The sequence below is a fragment of the Halichoerus grypus genome, chromosome 15, assembly GCF_964656455.1.
Source record: "Halichoerus grypus chromosome 15, mHalGry1.hap1.1, whole genome shotgun sequence".
In the NCBI taxonomy this organism is placed as follows: Eukaryota; Metazoa; Chordata; class Mammalia; order Carnivora; family Phocidae; genus Halichoerus; species Halichoerus grypus.
Window position 1 is genome coordinate 444,526 of NC_135726.1, and position 16,639 is coordinate 461,164.

Consider the following 16,639-nt stretch of genomic DNA (forward strand, 5'->3'; position numbering starts at 1 on the left):
GCTGCTAATTATAGAATAATAAACTATTTCAACTTATGGAGTATCTTTGTAATTCAAATCAGCAATGCAAGGGAGTAAAACTTCCTTATGCGTGTGTCCTGAGAAAGTCTCCTGAGCCTGTTGGAGACCAACCCCTTCAATAACCACAGTCGCTCTCAGCTAATTTAAACTAACGAGCAACACGGTGGCTCTGACATGGGCGTCCACGGCAAGCTAGTGGCCACCACCACCAAGACACAACACTCCTCCCACCAAGGCACGGGTCTCGTCCACCGTCTAACCGAACTAAGTTTAAAAGGAGAGGAAAGAGAGTCTCACCAATCAGGACAGCTGTACCTCTCTTCACAAGGTTAACAGAACCACCAGTGAGACTACACTGATGGCCCCTGCACACGGGATCAGGCTGTCTGGAGAGTGAGGCATGTGCCACCGGGCGCGTGCGTACACTTAAGTGGGGAAACACACACAGGAGGTGAGCGCGCGGCTGACCACATGTGGGCACCAAGCCACGCAATGTCCTTTAGGAGTTGGGAGATTCCACTTTTCCCAGTTCCAACTGGATAGAGGGGGGACGTAAGATCACATTGTCAATCCTGGAGGTCCTAAGTCCTTTGACCTAAGATCCCTCTTGAGGATGTCACGGTGTCTCACCGAATGATAAAACCATTGTTAAACATAAATTACTTGTAGGCTGTTTGTAGTTACCTTCTGGATATAAAACATACAGAGCCACTCTGAAGATCCTTACTAGATGTTCTTGCAGCTGGCTAGAGAATATGGAAAACCTTGTAAGCAGCCCAATTACTGCCATACGTCAGATTTCTTTAAAAAGGGGAGGGGGACGACTCAGGTAAGCACACGCGGCCTGTTCAGACCTTATTCAATCTATCTGTCCATAAACTGCACTTGAGAGCATCTAAGGGCTCACAATAAACAGAAGCCAAAGTCCTCTGAGTGATTTCCTTTCATTGTCAGTGTCAAACCAGCAGCTTTATCCTGATTTATTTACAAATGTCACAGGATGTGCCTACTACCTGTGTTTCATAAGATACACACCTAAGAGTTTCCAGAGTCTGACTGGATTCTGGACTAGATGCTGTTTCCACAACAATCCACTGAACACTTCAGCGGTTGGGGTCGGCAGGCACAGCTGCAAACTCTGAAAAGAAACAAAAAATACAGAGGACGGCCAGGATTATAATTCAGACCGGTCCTCAAGTTATGGTGAAATAGAACAACAATAACAAATTATGACCTAAAATGTGCGTGTTGAGCCCCAGCCAAAACGGCAGCAGGATTTGGGGTCTTTGTCTTCTGGATAGTTAACCTGAACTAGAGCCCGGAGCGCACCCTCACTGGACAGTGCTCAGTCAATTCAGGTCCGTAACGCGTGAAGCTACGGGACACAGGTAGGATACAGCTATATGATAGCTCACACAAAACCGTCACCCCCCTTGGAGCAACGGCCAAGGACCATGGGGACTCATCTTCATGAGGTCTGATCCACGTGAGCCAATTGTGAAACAGTTCTCCATGAAACTCTTAGTGGGTTCAATTTTTAAAACTGTTTTGCGGGGAGCACCTGGGTGGCTCAGTCGGTGAAGCGTCTGCCTTCAGATCAGGTCATGATCCCGGGCTCCTGGGATCAGTCCCGCATCCGGCTCCCTGCTCAGCTGCAGGTCAGCTTCTCTCTCTGCCTCTGTGATATCTCGCTCTTTCTCAAATAAATAAAAAAAATAATAAAATCTTCTAAAAATATAAAACTTTTTTTAAAGATTTTTATTTAGTTATTTGAGAGAGAGAGAGAGCACAAGCAGGGGGAGAGGGAGAGAGAGAAGCAGACTCCCCACTGAGCAGGGAGCCCGACTCGGGGCTCGATTCCAGGACCCCGGGATCACGACCTGAGCCGAAGACAGACGCTTCACCGACCGAGAGCCACCCGGGAGAAGCAGAGGGAGAAGCAGGCTCCCCACTGAGCAGGGAGCCCGACTCGGGGCTCGATCCCAGGACCCCGGGATAAGACCCACCCAGGCGGCCCTTAAAATGTTTTTTTAAAGATTTTATTTTTAAGTAAGCGCTACAGCCCACATGGGTGGGGCTCGAACTCACAACCCAGGATCCCGTCGCATGCTCCACCGACTGGGCCAGGCACCCAAGACGCCAGGAAGGAAACCACGAGGCAGAAAATATCAATACACCAAAAAAGGGCTGGAAAAATGCAGGCTGGGACCTATGAGGAGTCTCCTCCGGGGCTGCCCGGGCGGCCTCTCCGCACGACCGGGGGTCCCCGCACCCGACCGCGCCTCTCTCGCTCAGGGTCTGCCGGGGTTAGGGGCCCGGGATGGGGCGGGGTCGGGGAGGAATGGGCGGGGCCCGCCCGGGGATGGGCGGGGCCGGCCGAGGGGTGGGGAGGTGGAAGCGGGGGCGGCAGCGGGTCAGGGGCTGGAATGGGCGGGGCCCGGCGCGGGGTCGGCGGGTACCTGCTTGGCGTGGGCTCCGGCCCCCAGGAGCCGGATCGCAGGCCTGTGGACGAAGTGCCGGCACCTCCTTCCGGCCCCGAAGGAGAGGCCTAGGCTCCAGCCCGAGCAGGGGCTCTGCAGTGGCCCAGACCCCGCGGCCGGGCCCGGGCGGAGGGCGCGCAGCAGCAGCAATGCGGCCGCCATGTTGGCCCGGAAGCGGCGCCTGCGCGGTCGGACGGCCCGGGGGGCGCCTGCGCGGTCGAGGCTGGCCGAGCTGCTTCCCCGCGCCCGCTGCACCCCGACCGTCCCGGCGTTCCCTAGCGGTTGATTAGGTGCCACCCGGGGCGCAGCGCCGCGAGTGGAGCCCGGCAGGGAGGGAACCGGGACTCCGCGCTGGACTGCGTGCTGCGGCCGCGCCGTTCGGGGGCGTCGCTGCTGGCGAGGGCCGCCCGGTCGCGGGGTTGCGGGGCGGAGCGCGAGAGCCCGAGGGAGCCGTGCCGGGAGAGCGGGGACCCGGACCCCCACCCCCAGCCCCACCGGGGCCCTGGCCGCAGGGTCTTGCCCTTGGTTCATGCTTCCGAGGAGCGAGGGTGGCCGGGCGCCGTGGCGCAGGCCGGATCCTCATCGTGCGGGTGTTTCGTTTCGGAGAGTTGAACACCTCGCCTGGTTCTTTTCTGTGGGCACGACGGTGTCAGAAGTCGTCCCCAGCGCCGCTCATCGGGGTCGTGGCGGGGGACAGTCCCTGCGCCCCGGGCCGCCTCCATCCGAGCGCTTGAGCGCTCAGCTCTGACACTGCTGACCGCGGGAGCTTTCGGCTCGTTCAGTAGAAAAATCAGGCTAGGTGGATCCAGGTGGGAACGTGTCCTCTCCGTCGTCCGCCAGCCCCTGCAAGCGGTCCTGTGCTAACTGGGGCCTGGTCCGTATCCGTCACTCTCTCTCTTTTTAAGATTTTATTTATTTGAGAGAGAGCATGAGCAGGGGGGTGGTGGGGAGAGAGGGAGAAGCTGACTCCCCCAGGCTCGATCCCAGGACCCTGAGATCAGGACGGAACCGAAGGCAGGCCATTAGCAGACTGAGCCACCCGCGTGCCCCCATATCAGATACCCTATATTCACAAATCTGAAGTACCTCCACGTCTATCTTACAGATGAGGAAACAGACTCAAAAATTAAAAGCAGCCCGGCTGAGAAGTGATGGCACCGTCTCAGAGCTGGTCTGACTGGTTTCTGGGCCTGCACTCTCCACCATTATTCCTTAGGTATTATAAGAGTAACTCCATGTGTGAACCCTTCCCCTGCCTCAGTGCTGAGACTAGGAGAGTGTGGGGACAGTTTTTAAGCTCAGTGTCCTGATGACGGGTGCTCAGCCCTCCAGCAGCTGGTACTTCTGCAGAGGTTCTTTCTTGTTTGTGGTTGGTTTGTGGAGAGAGCAGCCCCTAGGCCCAGGGCTGCCCGTGGTTCACACAACTGAGCTCACTTCCTTTGCTTCTCCTGTCCTCCTACCACCTTCCTTCACCATCAGTCCTTCCTCCCCAGCCCCCCCCCACTGTTCCTTCTTTCGCTGGTTAAATTGCCCCACCCACTTACTGCCTTCCCTCCTCCAGCTCGCTCTACCCTGCCCTCACTCTGCCCAGACCAGTCCTGTGACAGTGACTTCCGAGAGAGTGGTTTCTCGCACCTTATTGACGCTTGTGCAGTGTGCCCTGATGGGAAGTGACCAAGCCCTCCACCCTCATCCCTGTTCCCTCATCATCCACTCCAGAGGATTCGTGACTCAAAGCCTCTAAGAAATGTGAACGTGTTTGGGAAGAGTGTAAGATATGCTCCTACTAATACTGCTTGAACTAAAATTGTTACTGTGGTCTGACTGGCGCTTCAGTGGGAAGCAGTGCAGGGTGATGGCAAAGGGCCCACCTCTGGCAGAAGAACACTGGCTTCTGTCCTCAGCCTATGACCTTGAGCAAGTTGCTGCCTTCTCCAAGCCTCAATTTTCCCATCATTAAAATGGGGATAATAATTATCTGCAAAGTGAGGCTAAAAGCAGCCCTGGGTTTCCCACGGGGTTGTCGTAACGATAAAATACAATAAAAGTACGTGAGAACAGCCCATGAAGCTGGCAGTCACTTATATGTAGGAGTTTATTCCTGGGATGTCAAGGCAAATGAGATTGTGGGAGAACACATTATCAATGCATTTATTCAAATGTATTTTTTTTTGAAGATTTTATTTCTTTATTTGACAGAGAGAGCACAAGTGGGCAGAGTGGCAGACAGAGGGAGAGGGAGAAGCAGGCTTCCCGCTGAGCAGGGAGCCCGATGCCGGGCTCGATCCCAGGACCTTGGGACCAGGACCTGAGCTGAAGGCAGGCGCCGACTGAACTACCCAGGTGCCCCTATTCAAATGCATTTAACAGCTGCTCTGGAGGTTGGCTGTGTCCAGGGCCTCAGGTGACTCTGAACCCCGCCCAGCTTCAGTGCCCCCTGGACACTAGGGCTCTGGTTTAAGCATTCAGGTGCCCATGACCTGGACCCTAGAAAGATGAGGCCCAGGAGAGCTGGCTCACTGGACCTTCCTCGGCCCTCAGGCCTTCCATCACCGGGTAGCTTTATTCTTTCTGTACTTCTCAACTTCTGCTTATTCATTTGTTCTTCCTCGGCTCTCTGAACTCTGTGTACATCAGCACAGTTTGACGTGGCTTCCCATAACCATCTGAGGCGATCTCCGGGTGAACTCTGGGTGTGAGTCAGGGCATGTCTTAGGTCTCTCTGCATTCACAACCTGATAGCGGGTGTGTGTGTGAGCTAAGCGCTCCTCAGGAGCCCACGCTGTGGGAAGGAGGGGGAGAAGAAGAGACATCTGCGCACTCCCGCCCTGGGGCTCCTCCCTTGTTCCTTGGGTGGTGGGGGTCCTGGGCTCTCAAGTTCCTGCTGCAGGCCCGCTGGTCCCGATAAGTCCTCCTTGTCTGGTAAATAGGAATGACATGTTAGCAGCTGAGACAGGACTTGATCTCTGGGGCCATTTTTGGTTTTCATATTTAGGTTTCCTTATTCATATCAGAGCAAGTAATTATTTGCTTCTTCCCAAGTTGGGCAGGTTGGCAGCAACTAAACTTTTATTTATTTATTTTTTTAAAGATTTTATTTATTTGACAGAGAGAGACACAGTGAGAGAGGGAACACAAGCAGGGGGAGTGGGGGAGGGAGCCCGACATGGGGCTCCTGCGGTCCTGGGACCATGACCCGAGCCCAAGGCAGACGCTTAAGAACTGAGCCACCCAGGTGTCCCTCAACTAAACTTTTAAACTTTTTTTCTTTTTTTAAGCACGGTTGCTTCTACACTTAACCCTGGCCTTTGAAGCCCTTGGGCTGTTGATCACTGTGATTGCTGCTCCCATAATGGTATCGGTGAGCTCCTCCTCGGAGGCTAAGTCTCACAGCTTGGAATGGCCTGCTCCACAATGACATATTTGGCTAATCTTAGGATGTCTTCTATAAGATACACTCCTTTGTAGAACGTCAGAATAAACTCATTCATTTCTTTGAGTTTTGGTAAATTTTGTTTCTGAACTAGAGATCTTTTTTAAGAAATTTTTACTTCTTTGGGCTGCTGGGTGGTTCAGTCGTTAAGCGTCTGCCTTCGGCTCAGGTCATGATCCCAGGGTCCTGGGATCGAGCCCCGCATCGGGCTCCCTGCTCAGCGGGGAGTCTGCTTCTCCCTCTCCCACTCCCCCTGCTTGTGTTCCCTCTCTCGCTGTCTCCCTGTCAAATAAAATCTTCAAAAAAAAAAAAAAAGGGAATCATTTCTTCTCATATTGCTTGTTAGCTGGGTTTTAGTCATCATATGTATGGGATTTTATAATCACTGATTTTGTTCTTGAAAGGATAAAAAGTCATTTCTACTAGCAAAAAACCTGTACAGAAATGTGTGTGTGACTGTGTGTAACCTCTGTGTTTCTCAAGATGCTGGGTGTGAGATTTTGGACCGATGTCCAGGGGGCACCCCGAAGTGCAGGGGCTGCTTCCTCTCCAAATGTCATTACCTCCCAGAGCTCTGGAGAGCACACGCCAAGTTCATTCATCTAATCTGTTCTGTTGATCGTATCTGCTACCCACTGATATGGAACAAATGACCCCAACACTTGGCAAGGTAAACCAATGTTCATTGTGTCACACAGTTTTCTGAGGATCGGGAAGCTGGGTGTGGTTGACCAGGTGGCTCAGGCTCAGTCTTCCACAAGGGTGCGGTCCGGTCGTTGGCCAGGGCTGCGGTCATTTGAAGCCTTCCTAGTGCTGGAGGCTGGGTTTCCAAGGTGATGCCTTCGCCTGGCTGTTGGCAGGAGCTCAGCTCCTCGCCACGTGGCGTCTCCGTGGGGCTGCTCACATGACATGGTCCCATTTGGCAGGGACGGCCCAAGAGTGTGAATACCATGGGGCAGGGGTCATTGAGGTCTCCTTGGAGGCTGCTGACCACAGTGATGATTACAGAAGATGTCTGTTGTTCACCTCTGCTCAGCAAAACCCAACCCTTGGATCCTGACTTCCCCTGGTCACATGACCCCAGGCCTTCCTAGTGCTGCATTCATCCCTACAATGATTGGTCCAGGAACAGAAAGTCAGCCTATGAGGTCCTTCCTCAGAGCTTCTGTTTGAAGGTGAAGAAGACACTTTGCCTTTGGGGTCATAGAGTAGAAGGATGGATTGTCTATGCTGTTAGCCCCTTTCCCACCATGTGGAGAGAGCCAACCACCGCTGCAGAGAAGTTGGCCCACAGATAGAGAAGAAAAAGCTGCAGGTGAGGCTTGGGACAACCTGGTTTGCGTCCTTGGATCCGGTCATGGCAGGTGGAAACCCCCACTTCATTCCTTATCATGAGCCAACCCCTTTCTTTAGATGCAAGTTTACGTTGGGTTTTTGGGTTTTTGTTGGTCCAAGCTGGGGCTTGCCTGTCCAGGTTCGGTAGCTACGGGGGAGTCGTCACTGGCCAGAGCACTGGGGTCCCTCCTTAACCCCTCAATGTGAGCTCAGAAGCCTTGTCTGGGATCAGCTACCAGAAAAGAGGGACCATGTTTGGATGTCCAGTTTACAGCCTATTCCTGGAAGTTTCTGGCTTGCTATCTTCCTGGCCCCAGGGGTTACTTGTTAGGTGAACGATAAGATATTCGAAGGAAGAAGGCGTTCACTTTTTGTATATGGTCCCCCAGACAACTTTCAGTTGAATGTGCCGTGTAGCCAACAGGATCCTCTGCTTGCTCGTTTCTGGGGTGTAGACAGGGATCAGATCAGCAGTATCTCCACTCAGTGATCCACAGCCAGCAATCATCAGCAGAGCGTCCCCATTTCTCGGGGTTGGGCAGGACGCACTGTCCCCCGAAGGTCTCTGTGTCCTTCAGTGAAGGCGTAGAGTATTCACCAGCTGGCTGGTCCTAGATCCTAGAGGTCTATGGCTATTATGGCTTGTCAGCAAATCAGTGATGGACGTACTTCTGTAGAAATTCCATGAACCACATTGAATTTGGACAGCCACAGCGTAATAGGAACAAGACGCAGGGACAAGCAAGTGTTCCCAGACATCCCTGCCTTTTCTACCAGCTGCTGAAGAAAACCTTGCTTTTGTTCACTCCGAACTTCCAACTCCCTGTTCTCAGAGATTGCTAGCTCACTCCCGGATGTTCTGCAATGCAGAACAAAAAGAGAAAGGACAAAAAGAGGTCAAAAGAAGGGAGGACAGATCCAGAAGGGTGGGGAAAGACCCCCAGAGCTGTTACTGGTCCCAGAGTAAAGATGATGGAAAGAGGGGAGGAGGGGTGAGAGGGGCAGGTGGGGATAGTTTCTGAGGGTGAGTTTTTGGGGGGATTGGTGAGAGGCCCTCCAACAGTTGCAGAAAATGAAAGAACTGGAGAAAAAAGTCTATTGTTATGGGATAAAGTGGCATTTCCCTTCACAGACACTCTGTGGCCGTGTCCTAGGTGCTGGGGACACAGCAGTGAACAAACGCTTGTCCTCGATGAGCTTCCATTCCCACGAGAAACGAGTCAACCAGAGCAGCAAAGCACACGGTACGGAGGGCAAGTAAAGCGTGAGCGGGGTGGAGGAAAGCGAGTGTGCGGGCTGGCTCCACCACCATGGTGAGGACCCTGCCTTTGTGCTCTCGGTGGAGGAGCCTGTGGAGGGTTTTGAGCTACAGACGGATTCGTCTGTGTTACAGCATCCTTTTGGCCAGACTGGGGCGGGGCAGGGCAGGGCTTGCAACAGCCCGAGCAGGAAGGGCGCTTGGACGTGTGGGACAGGCTGAGGCTTCCCAGAGGCACAGGGCAGCCGGCGGTGGCTTCCATGTTGATCTTGGGGGCCGGCTGATCACGGGGTCAGCACACGACTGCCCTCACCCCGATGAGGGCTGAGCACCCCACCAGGCCCCGCCAGGTGCAGGTGCGAGAGGACCAGTTTCAGGCGCTGGTCCTTTTCACCATAATTTACAGGTTGATTTGACAGGGGACAAGGTGGCTGCCTCTACAAAGAATTTGAGCCAGGGCTCACTTAAGCCCCCTCCCCCCACAGATCATTGGCTACGCAGATACACACCAGCAGATCGAGGCGCCAGGACCTCCCTGTGGTCCACTTAGCCGTTTTCCCCAGGGGATCCGTGTTTCTGGAATTCAGGGCCAGCCCTGGTGGGAGGAGGCGTCAGAGCTGATCAGGTTAAGTCGGAGATTATCTGGAGAGGGGAGGGTACTTTGGCTTTATACTGGCCTCAAATCGGAGCATGCGATATGGGTTTGGCCACATCTCTGTCCCTGCTGTTTTATGTTTATTTTGTTTGACAGTTTATTTGTGACTTGGGCCCTAGGCAATCCTACAGGCGGTTACAGTTTCATAAACAGAATAAACAAAATGAAACAGAGCCCATAGAATATGTTTACAATCCTCCTCTGGGCAGAAGGGAGGGACTGAAGCACTTGTCTGGGAGGTCTGGGGTATGCAGGCACGAGAAGCCGGCCTCGCTGGGTGCTGTGGGTGCTGTGCGCAGGGTCACTGGAAGGTGATTCGCAATATTCAACGCTGGAACCCGGGAGCAGCCGGGTAGCGTTCCTTTATTTCTCTCAGATGACATCTATCCTTTTATCTTCTGAATACTTTTTAAAGTTGCAAAGCTGAGTTTCAGTGACACAGTTTACTAATTCCTATAATCCCGAGCATCGCTGCTGTCCCCAGTACTATGCATTGTGTTTTGAAAGGTATGTGTGCCCATAAAGCACGGTCTCTGCCCAGAGGTGGTGAAGCAGGGAGCATGAGCTCCAAGAAGGAGCTGAGGGACTGACATCCGGGTTCCTGTGGCCCGGGCCAGGCTATCCCCCACAGCAAACCCATCTCCAAAGGTCTCTGCTTCTCCCCACCAGGTGGATGCGTAAATGGCACGCAGGACAGCTCCAGGGGCCGTCCGTGAGCTCCCAGGCTGCTCAGGCCGGCTTCCTCTGTGTCTGGGCCCACTGCTTTCCACCATTTCCCCACACTCTGCGCACTCCTACTGAACGGGACCACTTCTCTCTCCCTTGTTAAGTTGTACACCTTCCAACAGTCTAGGGACATCTAACTCAATCTTCCAGACCCCAGGGCCCTGTATCACCTTCTTCAGAACAGTTACCTTCTCAGTAGCCTGCGGCCATGCCATTTCTCCAAACTGCCGGACCTTTGCTGACCCCCACAAAGGGTTTTGGGGGGCCCCCAGGGTTCCTGGACCACACTTGGTGAAACTATGGTCTCAATCATGGCAATTCTAATGTCATTAGAATGATTTTTATCAAAGATATGTGAGTTTGGGGCACCTGGGTGGCTCAGTCAGTTAAGTGTCTGACTCTTTTTTTTTTTTTTTTAAAGATTTTATTTATTTGACAGAACACAAGCAGAGGGAGAGAGAGGGAGAAGCAGGCTCCCCGCAGAGCAAGGAGCCCGATGTGGGACTCGATCCCAGGACCCTGGGATCATGACCCGGGCTGAAGGCAGCCGCTTAACCAACTGAGCCACCCAGGCGTCCCTAAGTGTCCGACTCTTGATATTGGCTCAAGTCATGATCCTGGGTTGGGGATCGAGCCCCCGGGGCGGGTAGGGCTCCCAGCTCAGCGGGGAGTCTGCTTCAGGATTCTCTTTCCCTCTGTCCCTCCCCTTGCTGGTGCACTCTCTCTCTCTGAAATAAATAAATAAATCTTAAAAAAAAAAAAGCTATGTGAGTTTTATTAATTTAAAAAGGGAACATAGGGGGACCTGGCTGGCTCAGTTGGAAGAGCATGTGACTCTTGATATCGGGGTTGTAAGTTCGAGCCCCATCTTGGGTGTAGAAATTACTAAAAAAAAAAAAAAAAAAAGGAATTCAGATTAGATTCAAGATTATCCTTTGTGAGCCTCTCTTGGCTAAAGACATCTTGCAGTCTCTGGGGACGGTTTGGAGAATTTGTTATTAAATCTTCACTGGATTCAGCATTCGTGAAAGGTACTGAATCAACCGTCCTGGGTAGTAAGCGCTGGGGTTGCTCCCAGGGCTGGCACGGGCCACAGGCCTGCTGTCCCAGGAGAGCTCAGCTGTATTCCCAGGGGCTCCTTTCCAGGGACTGCAAAGAGCAAAGCCTCTGTGGCGGTAAGTCCGTGACTCCTTCCCCAACCCAGGAGAGGGGCTGCAGATGGGCGTCTGCCATTGAGGGGCCATGGCCGCCCACCAAAGCTTCTGGAATGTCGGGTGCCAGCTGCAGAACCCCGGGACGGCCTTTTCAGCCCCATCTGGGCCATGAAAGTGTGTGAGAGAGCTGTGTTGTGCCCCGCTGTGACGCTGTCCTGCGCACGGCAGGCGCTCCGGCATCTGTTGAACGAGAACACGATCCATCTCCCAGCTGAGTAAGCGCCTTGCTTTCCGCAAGCTGACATTCATTACATAAAACACATTATGCAATATTATGACACCCTCACTAGCAAAAAAGTCTTAGGAAGACTTATTTTTTTACTCTCAACCTTTCTAGTTGGATTTGTGAGAAATTGATTGAAGAAAAGAATAGTTCGTATATTTAGATTTTAAAATTACATAAAAACTGATAGGCTAGGGGCGCCTGGGGGCTCAGTTGGTTGAATGAGGGACTCTTGGTTTCTGCTCAGGTTGTGACCTCATGGGTGGTGGGATCAGTCCAGGTGGGGTCTGCGCTCAGTGGAAAGTCAGCCTAGGGATTCTCTCCCTCTGCCCCTCCCCCCACTCCCATGAATGTGTACATGCTTTATTAAAGAAAATACATAAAATCTTTACGAAACAAAACGAAACAACCTGGTAGGCTACAGAAAAAGTACTGGGTGGGGGCGCCTGGGTGGCTCAGTCGTTAAGCGTCTGCCTTCGGCTCAGGTCATGATCCCAGGGTCCTGGGATCGAGTCCCACATCGGGCTCCCTGCTCGGCAGGAAGCCTGCTTCTCCCTCTCCCACCCCCCCTGCTTGTGTTCCTGCTCTCACTATCTCTCTGTCAAATAAATAAATAAAATCTTTAAAAAAAAAAAAAGAAAAGAAAAAGTACTGGGTGAAGAGTGTTAAAAATTATGGGGTGGTTTTGGTGGTTTTGGGTGAGGGGTCCCAGGAACATCTGAATCTTGCTTTACACCACAGTTCCTCCTTCCCTTGAGATTTCGGAGGGCAATGCATCACAAAGCTATGGTAACTGGACAGCAAAGCATGCGATAATTTATTGTGAAGCCAGCTTGTATTCCAAATTCTAAGGCTAAGAATGCTGGTGAGCTGAGGTTGACCAAAGGGCTGAGGGTGGGCTGGCTTGGCCCAAACCCAGATGACAGTCCTTACCCCATGGTCATGAGGTAAGAGACAGGAAGGTGTCAGAATGTGGGCCTGCTCTGGCCACTTCTGCCACTTGTATAGAAAAGGAAGTAGAGGGGCGCCTGGGTGGCTCAGTCGTTAAGCATCTGCTCTTGGCTCAGGTCATGGTCCCAGGGTCCTGGGATCGAGCCCCGCATCGGGCTCCCTGCTCGGTGGGAAGCCTGCTTCTCCCTCTCCCACTCCCCCTGCTTGTGTTCCCTCTCTCGCTGTCTCTCTCTCTGTCAAATAAATAAATAAAATCTTAAAAAAAAAAAAAAAGGAAAGGAAGTAGAAAGTAGAAAGAAAGCAAGGTGGCTGGGCCGCCTCCCTTTCAGCAGTAACCTCTGGAATTCTGCAAGGGAGAGAAGAGCCCCACCGGTGCCCCATCACTCTCCCAGGCCACAGCAGAGGGGTGGTGTCCAGGGGAGTATGGAGAGTCCCTTCGAGGACCTTGGCTCAGGAGCAAAACAAAGTAGGACACATTGATTCTCCGGGAGGGCATTCAGCATCACCTGGGCACTAGAGTTTTCTGGAGCCACGTACGGCTTATGTTTAATCAACAATTAGCTTCTTTTGGTTCTAGGGGAACACAGACATACTGCAACGTAACTGCTTTTGGCAGGAACTTGGTTTCCTGAATCAGAATCGCCCGGTGGGTCCAGGTAACTGCATTAAAGAAAACAGGCTTCCCTGGAAAGCACTGGAGAACTACCCTGTGGGGATCGAGATAAGGAATTGATAGACCTGATGTGTGTTCTTTGGCCACACGTTTGACAAATCGTTTTCATTGAAACTTGCCATGAAAATTTAATTTCCAGTTTCCATGGGAACACGGGAAGGTGTGGCACGGCTGGCTGTTTGGCAGCCTCCTTCAGGCCCCCCAGGCTCGTGGATGCTGTTTGTCACCTGCCCCTGCTCTCCTACTCTGCCATCTCTTCACCACCCCCCCAGCCCCTTTCCTGTTTCTCTTTCCTCTGCAGCTATTGCAACCACTTCCCACCTGGCCTCTCATCTCAGGCTCACCCTCACGCTGTTTTAAACAGGACTCTGGGGGCGCCTGGGGGGCTCCGTCAGTGAAGCGTCTGCCTTCCGCTCGGGTCATGGTCCCAGGGTCCTGGGATCGAGCCCCGAGTCTGGCTCCCTGCTCGGCAGGAAGCCTGCTTCTCCCTCTGCACCTGCTCCTGTGCTCTCTCTTACTCACTCGGTCTCTCAAATAAATACATAAAATCTTTTTTTTAAAGATTTTATTTACTTGACAGAGAGAGACAGCGAGAGCAGGAACACAAGCAGGGGGAGTGGGAGAGAGAGAAGCAGGCTTCCTGGCAAGCAGGGAGCCTGATGCGGGGCTCGATCCCAGGACCCTGGGATCATGACCTGAGCCGAAAGCAGACACTTAACGACTGAGCCACCCAGGCACCCCTACATAAAATCTTTTTTTAATGTATTTATTTGTGTGAGAGAGAGCACAAGCAGGGGGAGTGGCAGGCAGAGGGAGAAGCAGGCTCCCTGCTGGGCAAGGAGCCCCATACGGGGCTCAATCCCAGGACCCCAGGATCATGCCCTAAGCCAAAGGCAGATGCTTCACCGACTGAGCCCCGCCCCCCCAGGCATCCCAAATACATAAAATCTTAAAAAACAAAAACAAAAACAAAACTGGACTCTGCTCCCTTGCCTCCTGATTAAAGCCCTTCACTGGCAGATGCCACTCGCAGGTGAAAGGTGATTTATCGGATGCCTGCGAGGCCTCACCTGCCCCTGGCTACCTCTCTGCTCTCTGTTGTTGCCCCCCCTCACCCCCATCCACCTGTCATCCACATGGAGGCCCAAGTATCTTGGACTTAACTGTACAAAACTAAACTCCCAGTTTTTCAGCCCAAAGCTCTACCTCTCCTGGAGTCCTTCCAGCCAGTGTTGACTTCATCCTGGAACTTTCTCTTTCTTACAGCCCACAAAATCTTGCCAATTCTATCTTCAAAACACATCCCAGATCCAACTGCCTAACGAGTCCGGATGGCATTGCTACCCCACACCACCTTCTCTGTGCTCTGGCCATCTCCAGAGTGATCCGTGAACGGTAGGTCAGGTCATGCATGGTTCATCTCCCTGCAACCGTGCAGTGGCTGACCTTTGCACTCAGGGTGAAATCCCAACTCCAAGTCAGGACCCTTGCCCCGCCACCTCCTTCATCTTGTTTGCTTGGACTTTGCTCTCTGCTTGTGGGGCTCCTTCCCACCCCATCTGGGGTGCTCTTCCCCAAATCGTGCCTTGCTTCTCTACTCTGTGGTTCTCCTCAAAGGTCATCATATCTGAGTTCTTCACCAATTAACTTATATAAAAGCACCACTCCTCTGCCCCCATCACCCCGTATTTAATACAGGACAGCGCTGAAAACACAGTGGGCACTTAAAAAGCCTTAAATATGTGTTGAATGCTGCTCTTTGAGCCACCATACCTCCCTCTGCCTTAAGGACACCAGTTAGGTTGCCCCTTTGCCCAGGGCTGTCGAACAGAAACTGCAAGCAGCCAGGGTGTCCTTTAAAATTTCCTAGTAGTGGGGCGCCTGGGTGGCTCTGTCGGTTAAGGGTCTGCCTTCAGCTCGGGTCCTGATCTCAGCGTCCTGGGATGGAGTCCTGCGCCGGCTTCCTGCTTCCTGCTCAGCGGGGAGCCTGCTTCTCCCTCTCCCACTGCCCTCCCCACTCGTGCTCTCTCCCTCTCAAGTAAGTAAATAAAATCTGAAAAAAAATTTCCTACTAGCAATAATCAGAAAATGAGATAAAATTAGTTCCCACGGTATATTTTATTTAATGCCATTAAACCAAAATACGATCCATGTGTAATAAATACAAAAAAATGTACTTATGAGATATTTCACATTTTCTTCTTCATGCTAAGTCTTTGAAATCTGGTATTTTATATTCACAACACATATCATTTTGGACTCGCCACATTCCAGTGCTTACCAGTCGTATGTGGCTAGAAGCTATCTTATTGGAGAGCAAACCTAGAATATTCTCCCCACATCTTATTCACCTGTTCCTTAACCTTCTGACAGCAGCTCAAGTGTAATACCTTATGGAAATCTTTTGCAAGCCGCTCTCCAGACTAGACCTGGTTTTTACTCAATATTCTTTCCTAACTCCTTACTCATCTCTTTCAAAGTGCTTATCAACAGCTTGTAATCAGGGCCTTGTGCGGCTGTTTGATAAACATGCGTGTTCCTGATGCTGAGTCCCATGTTGGCAGAGCAGACCTGCTCGCTTCCCACCGAATTCCCGGCGCTTGACCCTAGGGTTTGGCTCATAGCAATGAACATTTCTTAATGGATGCGTCAAATGGCTTAATTCTTCCCTCTACTCTGCATTTCTTTTCTCTACCGTAGTTTTTACTTACAGGTTCTGTTTTTGTTAAACATCTTTGCTTTTACCTCGTCAGACTGTTTCCAAGGCAAATTCCCTGCCAGGACTATTGGATTGGCTAAGGTCAGTGTTTTTCAAATTTTCCCGAGGAGGAGTACTGTCAGGGACCCAAACAGGAAATGCTGATGCCTCATTCCCTGCCGTGTAGATTGACGCCGGTGAGTGTGGGGTCTGGAGCCTGCATTTTATCCATTTTACAGGCAGCCCCGTAAGGTGGATCCGGGGGCCCTCGGGTCATCACTCCACGGGCTGGCTGCACCATCCGGTGCCCCGCTCACCCAGGGAGGTGACCGGCAAGTCTGGCTGCCCGGGCGAGGCCGGAAGGCTGCCTGCTCCGGTGCGGGCCCCGCTGACACGGGCTGCGCACGCTGCCCGCGCTCCCCGCAACGAACGGAGGGTGCGCGAGCGCGAAGACGCTCCGCCCGCGGCGCCCCGGCCGCGGTCCGCCCGCACGAGGGCGCGCCGCCGGTCCTCCTCAGGCCGGCTCTAGGCGGGCGCGGGCGGCGGGCGGCGGGCGGCGGCCTAGCTCTGGGGACCGGGCTCCGGGACCCCGGCGTGGGCGATGCGGCCATACGGCCGACACCTCGCCTTCCAGCTCAGGGGACGCCAGACCCTGGCTTTCGATCGCCTCCCTCGTCGCTTCCGGCATTTGGAAAGACCAATCGTCACGTCTGAGAGCAAAAGACCCGCCCCCCCGCGACGCAAGCAGCCAATCCAGCTGCTCGTTACCCTAGCGTGCCGTGCGCCCGGACGCACGACCTAGGCCAATCCGTTCCGGGACGTCCTTCTAGTCCCGCCCCAGGCCTGTCACCGCAGCTGTCCCTCTCGCCACCGCCCCTTCACCCCCGCCGGCGCACTTCCTCCCCGACGCCGTGACGTGCGCAGCCCTGTGCCCGGCCGCAGCGGGCCAATGGCGGAGGCGGATACGGCGGG

The 16,639-nt window shown here is 53.2% G+C and overlaps 1 protein-coding gene and 1 long non-coding RNA gene across 4 annotated transcripts in view; one reads left to right on the top strand and one right to left on the bottom strand.

Annotated features, from left to right (window-relative positions):
- The window catches only part of SPG7 (SPG7 matrix AAA peptidase subunit, paraplegin), a 29,352-nt gene extending 26,648 nt beyond the window's left edge, over positions 1-2,704 (bottom strand). The window contains exons 1-2 of the mRNA XM_036119804.2: positions 2,481-2,704; positions 1,057-1,159 (exon numbers count right to left, since the gene is read on the bottom strand). Coding sequence (XP_035975697.1) covers positions 1,057-1,159; positions 2,481-2,663 — 286 coding nt within the window. The 5' untranslated portion in view covers positions 2,664-2,704. The remainder of the gene's footprint in view (positions 1-1,056; positions 1,160-2,480) is intronic.
- Positions 2,680-11,398, top strand: LOC118552978 (uncharacterized). 3 transcript variants are annotated; one of them, XR_013444443.1, is made up of 10 exons: positions 2,680-3,310; positions 3,607-3,717; positions 4,063-4,271; positions 4,701-4,844; positions 6,418-6,604; positions 6,971-7,249; positions 8,402-8,513; positions 9,013-9,152; positions 9,422-9,534; positions 9,852-11,398. It is a non-coding gene; the product is annotated as an uncharacterized LOC118552978 (long non-coding RNA). The 3 variants fall into 3 exon arrangements; XR_013444442.1 differs by lacking the exons at positions 9,422-9,534; positions 9,852-11,398 and having other exon boundaries at positions 2,680-2,791; positions 9,013-9,355; XR_004925755.2 differs by lacking the exons at positions 4,701-4,844; positions 9,422-9,534; positions 9,852-11,398 and having other exon boundaries at positions 9,013-9,355.
- The last annotated feature ends 5,241 nt before the right edge of the window (positions 11,399-16,639 follow it).